Source organism: Pinus tabuliformis, chromosome 9 (genome assembly GCF_031772625.1).
Source record: "Pinus tabuliformis cultivar Carrire ecotype Pingquan chromosome 9, CPIR1, whole genome shotgun sequence".
In the NCBI taxonomy this organism is placed as follows: Eukaryota; Viridiplantae; Streptophyta; class Pinopsida; order Pinales; family Pinaceae; genus Pinus; species Pinus tabuliformis.
In genome coordinates, this window is record NC_142307.1 from 237,092,775 (window position 1) to 237,109,725 (window position 16,951).

General features: G+C 37.2%; 1 protein-coding gene across 3 annotated transcripts; it reads left to right on the plus strand.

Moving 5' to 3' along the window:
* The first annotated feature begins 9,659 nt into the window (after window positions 1–9,659).
* Window positions 9,660–15,721, plus strand: LOC149148061 (origin of replication complex subunit 5-like). 3 transcript variants are annotated; one of them, XR_016262605.1, is made up of 5 exons: window positions 9,660–11,460; window positions 11,885–12,283; window positions 12,548–12,857; window positions 13,004–13,247; window positions 15,137–15,721. XR_016262605.1 is itself a non-coding variant. In XM_089439830.1 (4 exons), the coding sequence occupies exons 1-4, from the start codon at window positions 10,118–10,120 to the stop codon at window positions 13,049–13,051; spliced, it is 2,100 nt and encodes a 699-aa protein (XP_089295956.1). In that variant the 5' UTR covers window positions 9,660–10,117; the 3' UTR covers window positions 13,052–13,445. The 3 variants fall into 3 exon arrangements, 1 of the variants encoding a protein (XP_089295956.1); XR_016262606.1 differs by lacking the exon at window positions 15,137–15,721 and adding an exon at window positions 14,283–14,519; XM_089439830.1 differs by lacking the exon at window positions 15,137–15,721 and having other exon boundaries at window positions 13,004–13,445.
* Window positions 15,722–16,951: the final 1,230 nt, after the last annotated feature.

Here is a 16,951-nt window from a genome sequence, read left to right on the forward strand (position 1 = left end):
GATTCTTTTTTTATACTGTGGATGGTCTCCTGAGCCACACCTACTGCTTCATGAATCTATCTGCCATCTAGGAACCTGAATTGTTCTTTTGAAATGTTCCTTGAAAGGATCGGTTTCAATCTAACTGCAATTACTTTTGCAATTATTTTGTAGATGCAATTACATAATGATATTGGCCTGAAATCCTCAAAAGACGATGGGTTCTCCTTTTTTGGAATTAGGGCTATGAAAGTGGAATTGAAAGGTTCATAGATCGACCCTTTTACCCTAGATTCTTCGACTACCTCAGTCAGTTCATTCCCCAAGGACTCAAAAAAGTGTTGAAAGAACTCCACTATCCAGCCATCCGGGCCTGGACTCTTATCCTTTTGTATTGACCTTAATATTCCTTCAACTTCCCCTTTAGTTACTTCCCCCATGATTGTTTCATTCTCCTCTTCCTCTAGATACCTTAGGAAGTTTTGAGTTGTCCTGACCACCTCAGCAATTGACACTTCTGGGGGGGATTTGAAGAGTTTTTTGAAGTGATTCCTCCCTAGTAGGGACAATTCCTCAAAATATTTGGCCTGCATTCCATCCTCCGATTTTAAAGACCATATAGTATTTGAGTTTTTCCTACCTTTTGCATAATTTTGAAAAAAAATTGAATTCTCATCACCGACAGCCAACCATATTGCCCGACTTTTTATTCGCCATTGTTATTCTCTAATTGCTAAAATATTTCTATGATTTGACTCCAACAGTTTGATCCTGTCCCTCTTGCCTTCAATCTCATATCCATCTTCTTCTGAGCTTTCTAGTTGATCTAGTTCCACTCCTATTTGCTTTAGGTCTTATTCTTCTTTAAATTTCTTCGCTCTGGCCCATTCAATAGTTTCCTTCTTTAAACGTTTCAAATTTTCCATGAAACAGAAAGCTTTCCCCCCTTCCTCATTTGATGCCACTGACCTCCAAGTAGTTTTAAACAATTTGTTATAAGAGTCCTCCTTGAGCCAGGATGGATTGAATTTGAAAGGGGTTGCCAGATTTTTATTTGGTCCTTTCATTTCAAGCAGTATTGGTAGGTGGTCTGAGTCTCCTCCTTCTCCTACCCAGTGTCTAAATACCGATATCTTGGCCACCACTTCTTTTCTCATGAGAAAATGGTCCAGCCTCTTAGCCACCCTGGCTTCCCCTGTTCTCCTATTCCTCCATGTAGGTATGGGCTTGATCAAATTTATGTCCATCAACTTCCTATCACTAATCTTGTTTTAAAAAAAATCTGATAATGGGTCAGCCAATGCTAAGGGACCCCATGTTTCTAAGAGATCCATGGAAAAATTCAAATCCCCCCAATCACCAAATTTAGATTCTCCATTAAAGACATGGAGAACAAATTGTTTCAGTATGACGCCCTATCCTGGTAGGGTTTGTGCACATCTCCAAAGAGTAAACCTCTACTCTTAGAGCCTGGTCAACTCCCCACAAGGAAAGGACCTTCAACCTTCCCTCTTTCGCTCCGGTTTCCAATCCCTCGGATCTGCCTTTGGCATCCAATGCCTGGAAAGTCCATTCATGCAACATTTTCAGTAATGCTTTACTAATCTCCTCCCCAGATCCCAATGTCTCTTGCAGCAGAAACACATCAGGGTTGTAAGAATTAATTAGAGCCTTCAGCACTAGATTTTTAGGGGTATTGGCTAATCCTCTACAATTGAAGGACAAGATGATCATTTAGGAACAATGGAAGGGTTTTGCGCTTCTCTAAGCACCCCTGAGATCGATAGTTGTTTGCCATCAACAATATCAATCCTGGCTCTCTGTTGAGCCTTTGATATGTTTGTCTTTCTGCCTCTAGTTTTACTAGGACCAATCAGAATAAGATGAATCCCCAAACCCCCCATCACCTCCCAAGGAAGTAATTTCTTTTCATGAGGTCTGAGGTCGTAGTGAGGTTTCACAGAGTAGGCAACGGTCATACCTTCTACCTCTACACACGACCCTGGGCTTCGGTTCAGATTTAATTCGGGAATTGAGGTAATGATATTGTCCAATTGTTCGTTTACATTGTTAACATGTAAGTTATTTGAATTCATAAGCTTGGATGGACCAGGCTTGGACAATGAATTGAGAAAAGATAACAATGATGAATTGAGAGAGGGGATAGGTTCCAGAGACGTACCCTTTGGCTGAAGAGTTGGGCCCCTTCCATCTCCCTCCTTTGTCTCTGATCTAGCTGATTCCTCCTGTTGCTCTTGAATTTTGATTGTATTCTCCTCCTCCTGAACTTCCATTCTTTCCACTGCATCCTCCTGTATCTCATTTACTTCCATCTATCCCCCCCTGTGGCTGAGACTTCCTTGTTCACATTCTCATCCCCTTGAGTTTCTTCCACTCCCCCTTCCTTCCTCTACCTCCTTCTTCGTCTGAACCCCATGGGACATACCCTTGCCAGATGTCCATACTTATGACATCTATGGCAATGAAAAGGAATTTGTTCATAGTCAATCATTTGTGTGTAAGAGAGTTCCCTATATTTAAGGTTGATTTCCTCTGCCAATCCTTCCCGTGGATCTAGGCTTACCAGGATTCTGGCCATCCCTCTTTCTCCAGTGTGCACAAAGGACATATCATCTTTCATAAAGCATCCTAAATGGTTCCTGATTGTCCTAAAATCAGAGTCAACCCATTGATGGGGAGGAAGCCCAGACAATCTTACCCACACCAAAATTTCATACACCTTCTCTCTCTGAGTGTCAAAAAGTGCATTCCATTTTTTTAATAAAATCGGGTGTCTCCCAAAACTCCAATTCCTTCCCAACACCCAATCTAGAGCTTCTTTCTTAGTAAATTTGATCATGAACTAGCCCCTGGTAAGGGTTGAAACCAAAAAAAAAATGTCTGGCGCATCCTACCAGTTATTAGCTGTCCATTCCTGGATGTAGTTTGCAGTATAATTCTTCCCTTTTTCCCTGCCAACCAATGTTAGCTCCGATACCTCCATGGCTTCGTCAATCTGGAGATCAACTCCTAAAACCATATTTGCAACTTCCTCAATGTTCCTAATTAACTTATTTTTCTTCCGTTTTTCCCTTGTCTACCAATGTCGCTCCCCTTCCCCACCCCCCAGTGCGGTCTCTTCCACATTAATGGAAACTTCCTAGAGCATCTCACAATGGCCCTCCCTCCCATAGTTTTTGGGGTTGTCTAAACCTCCTCCTTCGGCTTGTGATAACTCCCCTATCAAATATAGAGGCTTTCTTCCTCCTTAAAACCCCTCTGCTTCAGTAACTCCCTCCCGATCTTCAATAAAGAGAGAATCTCCACATGCCCCTAAATCACAATTTTCTCCCCTCCTTGCTTCCTGCGTCTTCCAACGATCATTCAAATTGTTCCCTTGTCCGATTAAGCTAGGAATAGAAAACCTGGGCTCGAATCGAGATTGATGGTTTCTCTTCTTTTGACACATAGAGGACTCTTGCATGCAGAGATATTGTCCAATCACAACCCTTTACCAGTCTCCACCACTCCCAAATCTTCCACAAGGAATGATTTCAGGCCTTCTTTGCCCTTGAAGCCACAACTAATGAAAATATATTCTAAACCCCCCGAATAGAAATCTTTAAGCGGGTTAGGAAAATGATTACTTACTTGTAAAACCTCTGCATTTCCGGCCGCACTGTCCATTATAGGTATTAAAGTCCTCTGCCTCCTTTCTAGTTCTTTCCCTGCCTAGTTTTCTAAGTTAGTCAGACCTAAACTCTCATCTAGAAACCCTAACTATTTCCCTTGTTTCCATCCCACTCCCGAAGCACCTCCCTTCCCTCCTAACAGTTGAGCTGGGCGAATATACCGCTCAATATTTTGTTCTGTGATCTCCAGCCCCCAAACCAACAATATGTCCTCTGGCTCGGGGTTCAAATAGACGACATCCCATTGTTTGACCATTTCCCTTTCCATTGCTATCAATTTTTTGGAACCCACAAAAGCCGGAAACCCGATCTCCTCCAGCGGGCACATGCAGGTTGTTAAAGTCGGCAACACATTGAAAATGAAACGTAAAACAATAAACCCCATCCTCCATCCTTCAGTCACCCTAAAGCCCCGTTTCGCATCGATCCCAAGACAACAGTTCGCAGTCAGATCTCCCTCCAGCTGCCTTCCCTATCGTGACAACGTTCCCCTGCCACGCCATGTGTGTGTCGTACCAGGTTCCGACTTCACCTGTCACCATCTCATTTCCTGCTAAAAGTCTCCTCCATAGCTAGGGTTTCGAGCTCCTCCTCAAATGTATTGTTTTCTTCTTCTAGATATGCTCAAAATTGTTGTCATACTATAATGTGTCTTTTTTTCAACAATCGCAATTTTTCATTCAACTACCAATAATTATTTCATTCTTAATTTTCAAATTAATTAATGATAAAAATTAACACAATTCAAAAACAAATATCATTTTTTAAAACATATTAATATTTAACTATAAATTAATGGCCACAATTTACTATTTAATTATTTAATGAGCAAAAGTTTAATCCTTACCTTCCACGTTTTCTTAATAGAAAAATTGAAAAGCAACACAAGTTTACATAATTCAAAACCAAATGTCCTCATGACAAGAAACCATAAAATGTCATCATAACAAGAATTGATAATTTTATTGTAAGCACTAGTAATTTATCATTGCATAGATTTTAGAAGTCACTAGTAATCTATCATTGCATAGATTTTAAAAGTTTGTAGTTTAGTAAGGATAATTTGTTAGGAAGGTATGTGAAATGGATACTATGTAATATCGATAATAAGAGATTTTTTTTCAAATAACTATTATGCCAGTCAAAGACATCGGTCTCTTCTTGTTATTTTCATTGCCATAAGTAGAATAATATATTGAAGTTTATACATTGTTGTGGTTTACATCTCTCAACCAATGTGAGATTAACTTTCAATCTATAGAAATATTTATGTCATGAAAACAATTTCAAGATGCACATGCTTTAAGTGTATCCAACTTGGTAATAAGCATTTTTTAGTAAAACATTTGATAGGAGCAATTTGGAGTTTGGAGTACACCACTGAGATATCTAATTGGTATTTGCACAAAGGGATGAGAATGCTGAGAAAGAATAAGAAACAATTATGCTGACACCAAGCGATCAATCATTAAGTTAGTAGGAGGCATAGACTAAAGAAAAATTTAATCATAGAACAATCATTTCACACATTCCCTCCTTCCAACAAAATCAATGGAACTTGGTCATGATCTTTTCATCCACAATATCTAAACCAAACCACCTCTCAAATGTTTCTTCCAAAAATAAAATTACAATTTCTTATTGGTCTCTTGGAATTTCACATTCTATGAATTTTATGAAAATTGACAACTCTCTAATTGCTACACAACTGGCTCTGATTCATCAAAGGGGCTATATGTCAACACTTACGTGGCCACTTCACCTTCCAATTAGGCAACAAGATTTTAGTTTTAAGTATGTGTGCTTTTTATCATGTGGGGGTTTATTTTTCTTACTTCATGCTTCTATGTGATCTACAACATTGTGCAATAAATTTTTTAATATACCTTCATATTAATAACATCTACCTAGAGCCTACGAGGCTTTGGATTGATGGTGAATGGGTGCGCTGTTAAGGCACTCCTTGTGATAGGTCACCGGTTCAAATCCCCGTGAGTACTTAGGTTAGTCTAAAAAAAAAAAAAAAAAAAAGAAGAAAGAAAGAAAGAGAGAAAATTAACATCTACCTAGAGGGATCAAATAGCGCTAAGAGGGATCAAATAGGGGTGCAAACATCTTTTTTGAGTGCAAAACTTGAAGAAAGATTAGATATAGAATTAAAATGGATCTAGGTTGGCTTAATTTCTATAATTGAAATGTAAAGTTAAAATGATATAGTTTTCATATTTAAATATATGACATGGGAAAAATTATTGTAGTGATTTTCAAAAGGTTACCCATCAAAACACAAAACAATAGTTACAAATTTTGATTCTTCAATAGCACCAAAGGCCACATTTACCCAGAGTCTCCCCCCTTTAAATATGCTATATTCCACATGAATACCATGGGTCAATATCATGAGTTCTCATAAACCAGGAGCTCCAAAACTGATAACTTGACCAAGTCGAGTCATGTTTTTATTGTTGTTAGGTTATGTGAGTCCTAAGATGTCTGGAATGCCTAACTTGTGCCTTAAGTAGTTGTGACCTAAGGGCATCTAAGCTGTCAAAATCACCCGAGGATGACACCCAACCTAAGCCACACTAGCGCTTAGCATTGCTGGATTTTTGCGAAGCTTGGAATAGTTTTTCTTAATGCCATGGAGTGCCTTAATAGAACACCCTGCCACCGCTCTATGCCTCATCAACTTGAACAAGTCAAGTTTATTTAAACTACCCAGTACGAATTAATAAAAAATCACAATTCAAAAGCGAATTAATAAAAAATCATATAAATTCAAAAGTGATATATGATTACAATACATAATGTAGAAGTATTAATTTTAAGGGCCTTTCCAATTTTAATTTTAATTTTAATTATTGAACCCATATTAATAATTGTGTCCAGAGGCGCTCTCCAGTAAAACTAGAAAATATGTTGTAATGTTATGTTATATAATTATAATTATTAATTTTATTTTTACAATTTTAATTATCCATAAGAATGTACATAACATTACATTACACAAAGTAACATTACTTTACATTACATAACGTTACAATGTCTATCTTTTTCATATTAAATTGGAGTATATTTTTTATTGATAATAATATAAATAAAATTTTCACAATGTTTCCAAAACCCTTCATAACATTACAATGTCTTTTTCATATTAAATTGGAGTAGATTTTTTATTGATAATAGTAATATATAAATAAAATTTTCACATTGTTTCCAAAACCCTTCATCTAAAATATAATAATAGAGATTAACTTAAAATTCAAAAATAGATTTAATATATGATATAAATAAATATGTGAAACCAATTAAATGTTAAATTAATCAATTTTCCAAATTTCATATTAATTGATGAAGATGGTGGTGGTGGTTAACGTCCACTGAGAACAAATTGGTCTATCAAACCTATAATTTTCTTAGTTTTTAATTGCCTGGCTCCTCATCTTTCTTGGCAAGATTGGTGCTGCAGCTTTCTTTTTTTTCTCTCCAGTCTTCCAACTTCCTTTATCTTGCATCTCCTTCAACTCTTTTGGTTCTTGGGACATTGGTATCTTAGCTTGGTGATTTATTGTGTTTGTCCTTTTGAAGATAGTCAGAGAAGAAGTTTGGTCTAGGAGATCTGCTTTGCTATTAAATGAAAATTTATTTTGTGTGGTATTCAAATCCTCATAACTGTTGATGCTTGAGGTGTTGTCGAGTTCACTTTTTTGTTGTTGGGCGGGGCTTTCCCCCTGCTTGTCTTGAGAGTTGTTTCTTCCTTGCCCGATTTCTTGTGATTCAGAATTTTCTCAAGAGTATTCTTCTTTGATGACAGTGTAGTGTTCTTTCTGTGCTCCTTCCCACCATGTAGATCCGTGGTGATTTTTTCCAGCAGAATTTTTCTGGGAGGCTTTTGGGCAATTTTTGGCTAGATGGTCTGTCTCAAAGCAGGATCGACATCTGAAAAGGACACTTTCATAATCGAGTTTCTGGTTCCACACATAGTCTTCACTTGTTAGGTGTATTTCAGCTTGGAATCTGGCGTTGAAGTCCATTTCCACACAGATGCGTGCATAGGTGGTTCTGACATATTCCTCTGTTTCTGGGCACATGTAGTAAAATTTCCCAATTGCATTTCCAATGGCTTTTAGTGGGGAGGAATTCTAGAGATGCAAGGGTAGGTTTGACAATCTCACCCAAACTAGTGCTGAGGTTATGACTGTTGTTGAGGGATTGAATGATGGGTTCCATAGCTTCATGAATAGGCCTGAGTTTTCCCAAAGCCAAGGGCTAGAATCTAGAATACATCGTCTGCTTTCAGGGTTTTCAAAATCTATTATAAAGAAACCCATAACACAGGGGTAGATATTAATTGCATCAGAAATGATAGGCTTCCATACCTCCGAGATCCAACTGTGGAGAGCTGTCAGCCATGGCCAAAAACCATTTAATTCGCAGATTAGGGCACTTTCAACAAACTTCAAAGCCTTATCGAGTGAGGCCTGGTCCACCTGGACAATGGGCGTTGGGGCTTCACTAACGATATGGGTAGGAGCTTGCCCCCTAGAGGCGAATGGATATGAGCTAGCAACAATTTTCGCGAAGCTGGAAGCCATCTGGAGAATGCTCTCTTGCTGAGTATAAAAATGTTTCTAAAGAATTTTACAAAAGGGAGCCACACAGGCCGTTGAGATCTGTGTCTCAGATCTGTAATATTTTACTTTCCTGTAGAAGATTAGACCCAACAACATCATACAAAATGTCCAAAATTAATTGGAATTAAGAGAAAAAATGAAGATAATTGTATGTCGAATCATACAGATCCCATAAACAAGGCTCTTTGTTACAGATCCAATAAGCAGTTATCTACGAGAGATGTCTATAACACGCAAAATCTGAACTTACAGATCGCCGCTGTTTCAAGTCCTACTGACGGTTCCATTGCCCACGATCAGTGGGTCGCAGCAGAAACCCTTGGCTGCAGAAGATGGCCGCAGAAAAAGATTACCCATGGTTGCCGCAGAAAAAACCCTTGGCCACAAAAGAATTACTCACACTGGCCGTAGAAAAACTCACACTACATATAACAATTCCAAAATAATAATTCTTATAATTATATTCATATAAAAACTCATCTCTAAACAAATCCCATGCTTAGATATTTGTAATCCAAAAAAACATTCTTCCTATGCTCACAAATTTGAAATCCAAAAAATACATTCTTGGACCTCCTACGGATGAAGCTTAGCATCCTAGTTTTTAAAGGAGGTTTCTTGCAAAACCATTCTTAAAAGGAGGTTTCTCGCAAAACCATTCTTAAAGCTCACATGGGATGAAGCTTAGCATCCTAATTATAAGAGGCAAAAATCTGTTTTTCCTTTCCCACCCACTTTGTAGATGGTGTAGGGCTAACATCTATTTCAAATATTTCAGTTTGGCAACAAACTCTTAAAAATATGTTTTCGAAGGATTGATCAATATTTAATCTTTTACCAGTAACAATTTCTTCTCCTTAAAATTTGAGAATAATTATTTTTTGAAATTTCATTTCTGGAAAATACACACTTAGAAAGTTATAAGATATATTTTTTTAATCATGTGATACGGTAAGATTTTGATAAAATTAAGGAGGAATTTTTGTAAATACAAATTATAATGGTTAAATTTTACAATTTTAAGTTTCTATTTCAACCGTTAAAAACTCAATTTAAACATTTTTATCTTGAAATTTTTAATTTTTTTTGCAAGAATATTTTTGGTTTCATCGAACAAATAGCCCATGCCATAGAAAATATGACGCGTAGGATATACATGAAATATTAAAATAATTTTAATTTTCATATAAAATAAATATTTAACCAAATAAAACCTTTAAATTAAAATATAACCCTTCAATTTGATCCCTTTAAATGGCATAAAACTCCTAAATTTTAAAATTGAAAATCAAAATAGTTCGTTATAAAAAAAAGGCGAGCGTCCATAAGTTATTCGAGTCCGTTATGAAATGCTTATTTTAATGGCGTCTGAGCCTTTTCCCGCCATTTTTGGGTTTCTTTGACCATATCAGTGTAACTCTGAAGCGGCCGGGATGGGAGAGAAAACCTTAGTTCTCTGATATGAGGCATCTATTTTTGTCTCGACTCTGGATCTTAGCGACCAAAGTCTGTCGGTGCGATTGATTAAGTCTGTAGGCGTAAAGTTACATGCATTTTGCAGAAATCAAAGTAGGTGTAACGTATTGAGGATGCACAGGTAAGAAGGAAAGGGTTTACCAGGACCAGACAGAGCTCGAAGACTCTACAGGACCAGGCAGAGAAGCAGCTGATGATGGGGCAGCAGAATCCGGTCAGACATGGGGCTATAAGATTCATTCCAGAAAACCAAGGCACTGATTGAAGGGCCCAAACAATTCGCTGGATCCTTTTTTCATTATCAACTAATACACAACCAGCCTATACGGATTGTACATGTACACAGACAACACCAGCACACAGAAAATATCAGCTCAAGCTGTAGACATTATTTGCAATCATTTAATAAATAGGCATTGTCATCTTTGCAGCGAAATGGATCCAAGTTTAGACCACCATTCTAATCCTAAAACCCCCACAAAACCCCGTCTCAATTCACTGCAACAACCCAACACAGATGCTTCAACCCCATCAAGGCGGATCACCAGGCGCACAGCAGCCAACAATGCAGGAAATCCCTCTTCATCAGTCACGCAAGTAAACGATACCATATTAAATTCTTATTCCTCTCCATTGGAATCCGTTGAAATTCGCGACGAACCCCAAAAAATAATGAACAGAGAAGAGCTTTTGAAATGCCTCTGCGATGGATTTCCCGGGCGACAAACACAGATTAAAGAGCTCATATCGCTCGTTGGGGGTCCAAGGGATTTTATGACCCCATTGCTTGTTTATGGGGGCCCTTCCACTGGCAAAACCAGTGTAGTTTTAGATATATTTAAGCGTTTGAACCGCCCTTTTGCCTATGCGAGCTGTAGATCTTGTTTTAGCCCTCGTCTGCTGTTTGAATCCATTCTGAACCAGCTGATATCCCACAGAAGAACGAAAGCTAATAACTATAGCAGTGCGAGGCGCTGCGAGAAAATTGCAGATTTTGTTGTGTATTTGAAAGAAGCCTGTATTCAGGCCATTGAGAAAAAATACGAAAAGAAATTGGTAGGTGGGTCTATAGAATCTCGGAAAGATGGGGAACCAGGGTTTACGGGCTCTCCTCCCAGGGATTCCCAAAAAATCCCAGATAAAGGGCTGAAGGAATCAGTGTTTAAGGGATCTCCCCACGAGGATACCCAAATAAGTCCAGAGAAAGGCTTTCAGGAATCAGGGTTTAACGGCTCCCCTCGCAAGAATACCCAAAAAAGTCCAGAAAAGGGGCTTAAGGGTTCCTCCAAAAAAAATACAGGAAAGGGGCTTCAGGATTCTGGTTGCGATGATCCTTCGCAGAAAGACAAAGGGAAGAGGGACAATGATTCTTTTAGTAAAGAAGTCAGGAGATTGGATTTTCCAGAGGTGGTGTACTTGATATTTGACAATATTGAACTTCTGCATGAGTGGAACAATGGTTTCAACCTCATCTCGGCATTGTTCAAGCTATCTGATTTGACAAGAATGCCCAATTTGGGTTTGATTTTTATCAGCAATATCACTCCAGATTCCTTCTATTCCCATACTGGTGCTCTGGAGCCATTGACAGTCTACTTTCGGGACTATACTGATGATGAGTTGTATCAAATCCTTATCAAAGGGCAGCCTAATACTGAGCTGTATGCCTCATTTCTCAAGTAAGTACCTGTGCCTACCTTTTTCTTCAAATATGGTTATAGATTTCTGTTAATGAAACAATAATGCTCAAATCTTATTAGAAAAACACGAGGCAAATTTGGGTTCATGTGTCTACTATTTCTCTGCGTCTATAGGAGTATGTCGCAATGTGTAAATCTTGTTGATTGGCTCCTGTCAATGAGGTTATTAGTTTGGTTTGCTGAAAGTTCTGTCACTTCTGCACACTATACACTTGCTTATTTTGTATGGGAAGATCCACCCAGCAGCAAGAAAGTTGGGCTTCTCTGATCTCAGGTGTCCAAACCTTGCCACGGTTCTCTTTGCTGTTCAAGTTAAGGGGCTTTCGAAGTTTTTAAAAGTTTCAATGAAATATGTGGCTGCTTGATTTAAACTTGTTTTCTTTTTGTTTCTGATATTGAACAGTGCTATTTTGAAGCCCTTCAGTAGAGCTTGCAGGCGAGTTACAGAACTCTCTACAGCATTGGAACCTTTGTTTCAAAAATACTGTGAACCAATTAGCAAAGAAGCTGTGGTTCCCGATGAAAACGGAAAGCGGAGGCTGTTTTCTTATCTTGAGCCACACATTGCACCGGCCTTGAACCAAATATTCAATGTCCCTACTTCTGGAGACAAGGTTAGAAGGAAAATCATGACAAGAAGACAAGGTTTTGATGAAATACATGAAGATCTAGATTTTCATCTTTCTGTTTGTGGCAAGTACTTGCTCATCTCTGCCTTCATTGCATCAAGGAACCCTGCGACTCTTGATGCCACGTTGTTTGATTCGTCTGGGGGATTAGATAATCGTAAGCGAAGGAAAAAGTAAGAACTTTAGTTCCTTTGATCCTTTGCTTTTCTCCTTTTTTGTTTTTCTTTTCATCTGATTCTTAAAAATAAATTTAGTTGATTTCACATAAGGAAGGATCTGATTTCTTTTATCTAGAAGTTCCAGCTCATCTGAATACTATGCCCTCTTTCCCATTTCATGGCAGCAAGAAGTTAACGTTTCCTCCATATAATTATGCAATCCCAAGCATCACTTTGGGAGTAATTATTGTATACTCTCTTTTGTTGGTTTGTGAATAGGAGTGTAAAATCCACAGAGAGAAAGGAACATGAGGAGCAAGAAAAGTTCCTTAAAGGTCCAGGGAGTTTCCCTCTGGAGAGGCTGCTTGCAATCTTCCAATGCATCACAGCAGTGGCAGATGAAGAATTGGAAAATCTACAATCTGACAATATATCTGCAGCTGATGAAAATGGTTTGGGGCCTATGGCTGATGCTCTTATGCAGCTCTCAACTCTTTGTAATATCAATCTTTTGTATAAAGGAACAAGCTGTCCCCTAGAAGGCGCTGCTAGATATCGTTGCAACATCGATCAGGAACTTGCAATGAAGGTATGCCTCTTTTTGTTTATGATTTATCAATGTTTAGTGTTGTTATGCTGTATTGGAAATATGGACTAAAATCTTTGATCATCACTTTGGCTGTGGGAAATAGGAAGTTTATTTTTAATCCATCTCTTATTTGTTTGTGATTGTAGATTGCATGCAGTGTCAAATTTCCTTTGTCAAAATATCTCTATCGGTGATAATGACCTTGACAAGGACCATTTCTAGACGTGTTGTTCAGTCACCTGCTACAGAGGAAGTAAATCAGTTCAATTTGTGGGAGAAAGACAATTTATTGATTGTTAAATGCTGTATGTTGTGGGGCAAGGAGGTCACGTAATTATAAAAGATATAAACTATTTCACCTCATAACCCCAGGAGTTGTGAATAGCTCAGGTATGTTGTTCAGAGTCTGCAAATTAGATTATTCACAATAAAGTCGCACACAAAATTATATAGATTAATACACAGGATTTATGTGGTAAAACCCTGACAACATGTCAAGGAAATATCCAGGGGCAAGACAATTAAGTTTTATTCTTCAGCAGAGTAATTGCATTCAGGCTTACAATACAACCTCCTCATCTGTGGGAACATATATGAATTAGACTCCGTTACAATAGTTTTGTTAAGTATATTTTAGTTTGTAAAACTGAATAACCACAACAACATTTACTTGAGTAAACTTAATTACATTTATATATTGTTGTCAGGTATTCGTTTAGGTTTCAAACCTTTCAATAGTCTTTGAAGGATAATATATTATTTTCCAGCTCCTACACACTATTTTTTTCCTTTTGACCTCGACAAATGAAGAAAGGAAAATTTCTTTGGACAAAAAATCGGAGTAGTCTAGCTAGGAGTAGTTTGCTTTAGAACTTTATTTCTATACTCTGAAAAATAGGCCTCATCTTTCTTTTTTTCTCTAATAAACCTCATGTGATGCTGAGAAATCTCATGAGATGTTTGAGATACAAAGGAAACCCTAAATTAATTTACAATGAAGACAGGAATTTGTGAAACCATTACATTACCCTGCTCCTCCAGCTAACAATGATCTGGGGGCCTTCCAGGTTTTGATCCATTATAATCAACATATAAGCTCCATACACTAAGCAGAAACAGAATCTACATTTAAATTGCAGAGTAAATACTGAATCTCATTTACAAGAATTTAAGTTTGGAGATTGTAAATACTAAACATCAGAATAGCAAGTAACATTTAGATAGTTCTATATTATGTTGATGCTAGCATGTAAAGAACCCACATGTAGACAGAATTACTATAACCCAAGGGCACACACAGTAGCATGTGTTAATTTCATTTTATTAAGCAGTCTTCTAAATGTAGATTAAGTGTAAGTTTAGTGAGGTGCATACATACAGATAAGGGTACAGATCTCTAAGAGGATCCATGTTTGAATGCTTCAGATCATCTCCAATGGATGCGTTGTTGTACATGTGTCCAGATTCATTGGGCTTACTCTTCTTCGTCTATAAAGTAGAAAGCAAGGGTATAGGCTCATTCATTTAGTACAGCAACAAGCAATGAATTACCCTGTTGTCTTTTTCCTACAACAAATTCCAGTTCAGAATTAATGAGAAAGAAATAACAAGTTTTGACAGTTCATCTATTGAGCTTCTGTTTTGCTTTTAACAATGATTTAGTATGTTGTAATTTGTATTCCTGCTTATTAAGAGCACTGTGATTTAGGACAGAAATGTGAGTTTTAGTTATATATTTTCTATAGTATGTGTTAGCCAGTGTTCCAAACTTTAGTGATGTTAGTGAATTGTGCCAATGATTGGCACATGGACCTAAGACAAGTTGTGGGGTGAGAAGCCCTTGTTGATCTAATGATTGTAAAGTGTAGCTTGTTTGATGTTGTAACAATGGAGACTCCCGATATGCAAGAAAGTCATTTGTACCATGAATGTTGAGTTAACTGTTTATTTTAAAAATCGCATATTTGTGGTAACTTGTGTATGTTGTAATTTGTATTCCTGCTTATTAACAGCACTGTGATTTAGGACAGAAATGTGAGTTTTAGTTATATATTTTCTATAGTATGTGTTAGCCAGTGTTCCAAACTTTAGTGATGTTAGTGAATTGTGCCAATGATTGGCACATGGACCTAAGACAAGTTGTGGGGTGAGAAGCCCTTGTTGATCTAATGATTGTAAAGTGTAGCTTGTTTGATGTTGTAACAATGGAGACTCCCGATATGCAAGAAAGTCATTTGTAACATGAATGTTGAGTTAACTGTTTATTTTAAAAATCGCAGATTTGTGGTAACTTGTTGAGTAGGTGGCACAGCCACCTACAGATCCCAAGATTTGGTAGAACACAACAGGAAGGCAGTGGTAGCAAAGCGAATCCTGTTGGAATTAGTGAATATCACTTTATCCCTCATATCATCAGGAAGAACACTGCAAAAGAGATGTATGATGACTTGGGAACCTTATAACAAAGTGTGAATGTATCCAAAAATATGTTCTTAAAGAACAAGCTCAGCATTAACTGAATGAGCAAGACAAATATAATGACAAGCTATATCATGAAGATAGCAAAACTAAGAGATCAAATTGTAGCAGTCGGAGACACAATTGAGGATAATGAGCTAGTTCAGATTTCTCTTAATGGCTTTAGACCATCGTGGCACAATTTTGTCCCAAGTATCTATGGTCAACAGAAGCCTGCTTGAGTTCAAGCACTTGGGATGATTTCAATGGAGAGGAGATGAGACTATAGCATGTAAGATAAAATGCCAAGCTTTCGCTTTGTATATATTTGTTTGAAAGGGATGATTTCAATTGAGAGGAGATGAGACTATAGCATGTAAGATAAAATGCCAAGCTTTCGCTTTGTATATATTTGTTTGAAAGGAACTCCTGGCTAGTTTCTGTTCGGTATGTTATTGTTTATTTATAACTGTATGTTATTGAAAAAGCCATATATGGAATGCCTCTGCAGAATTTTGTTACCTTTTTGGATGGACTAATAATTGATGAGTGCCTTTTTTTATGATGACATTGCAATCAATCAAATATTAAAATGAAATAGGGTCAGCGTAAATATCTTGTATTTTATGTATAAGTGGCCATTATATTACCCCATTGTTTAAAGATTTTTTATATGTCCAATGTACAAACCAACCATCCAATTATTTACTTGAAAGTAGAAAGATATTAGATACATATAAATGGTGATCCAAACCTTTAAAGCTATGAAGGAACTTTGATTAACACATCCACGGGTTACCAGATATTACTTGTTAACAATGAAATACAACATTGGTTTGAGACACTGTGCCATTAAGATATTACTATTCTTTTAATATAAACATGGATCTACCATGGAAAGGAGATCAACATAGCACTTGAGAAGATGACTCAGAGAACCTAGCAACAATGGTCAAAAGCCCACTTAAAATAGATATTGGCCTCCATTTTGGCCAAATTAAAAATTCTTCACCCGTCAATTATTCTAAATAATATCATAGGCACTGACCAAAGTAACAAAATAATAAATGTGAAAATCCATACCACCCAAATCTTAAGAAATATTAAAAGAATGCATAAAACAATTACTAATTTGAGTAAACTATATCAATCACAAAATTGCTAGAAAAAAGATTACAAAAATTCAACAACAAACACGAAATACCTACTAACCCCTAAATAGGCTCTCCAGCTAAATGAAAAGTTGTAGTTCTGCAAATCACATTTTCTCATATTTTACCCAAAATATTTGTTGCCTCCATTTAAAACAAATTGAACATTATTAGCAAACAAAGCAAGCCACCGAAAGTTTACAGCAATGACAAAATGAGGAAGCATATAACACTATATCCTGTTCTCTTTGATTATAATTTTCCTTGCAACTACTTGTAGTCCCTCTTTGATGATGCGGCTGCTGTCATATTTTGGTCTCTAAAGACATCGGTGTTAGTAACAGGCTGAAATGAATTTGCAACTTATTTTAAATGATCACCCAAAGTCTTAAAGAAATCTTGTGCAGCTGTCCTCTGCCATTCATCCAACTGATTAACAATCTAGAATCCCTAAACACTTGCAGCTGAGAAACATTGTTGTTCAGA

Bases quoted from the DNA above. Each gene is read 5' to 3' on its own strand.
- LOC149148061 (XM_089439830.1), top strand. From the start codon at position 10,118: ATGTACACAGACAACACCAGCACACAGAAAATATCAGCTCAAGCTGTA. The intron at 12,284-12,547 runs GTAAGAACTTTA...GTTTGTGAATAG, and splicing joins AATCGTAAGCGAAGGAAAAA to GAGTGTAAAATCCACAGAGA. The intron at 12,858-13,003 runs GTATGCCTCTTT...TTGTGATTGTAG, and splicing joins ATCAGGAACTTGCAATGAAG to ATTGCATGCAGTGTCAAATT.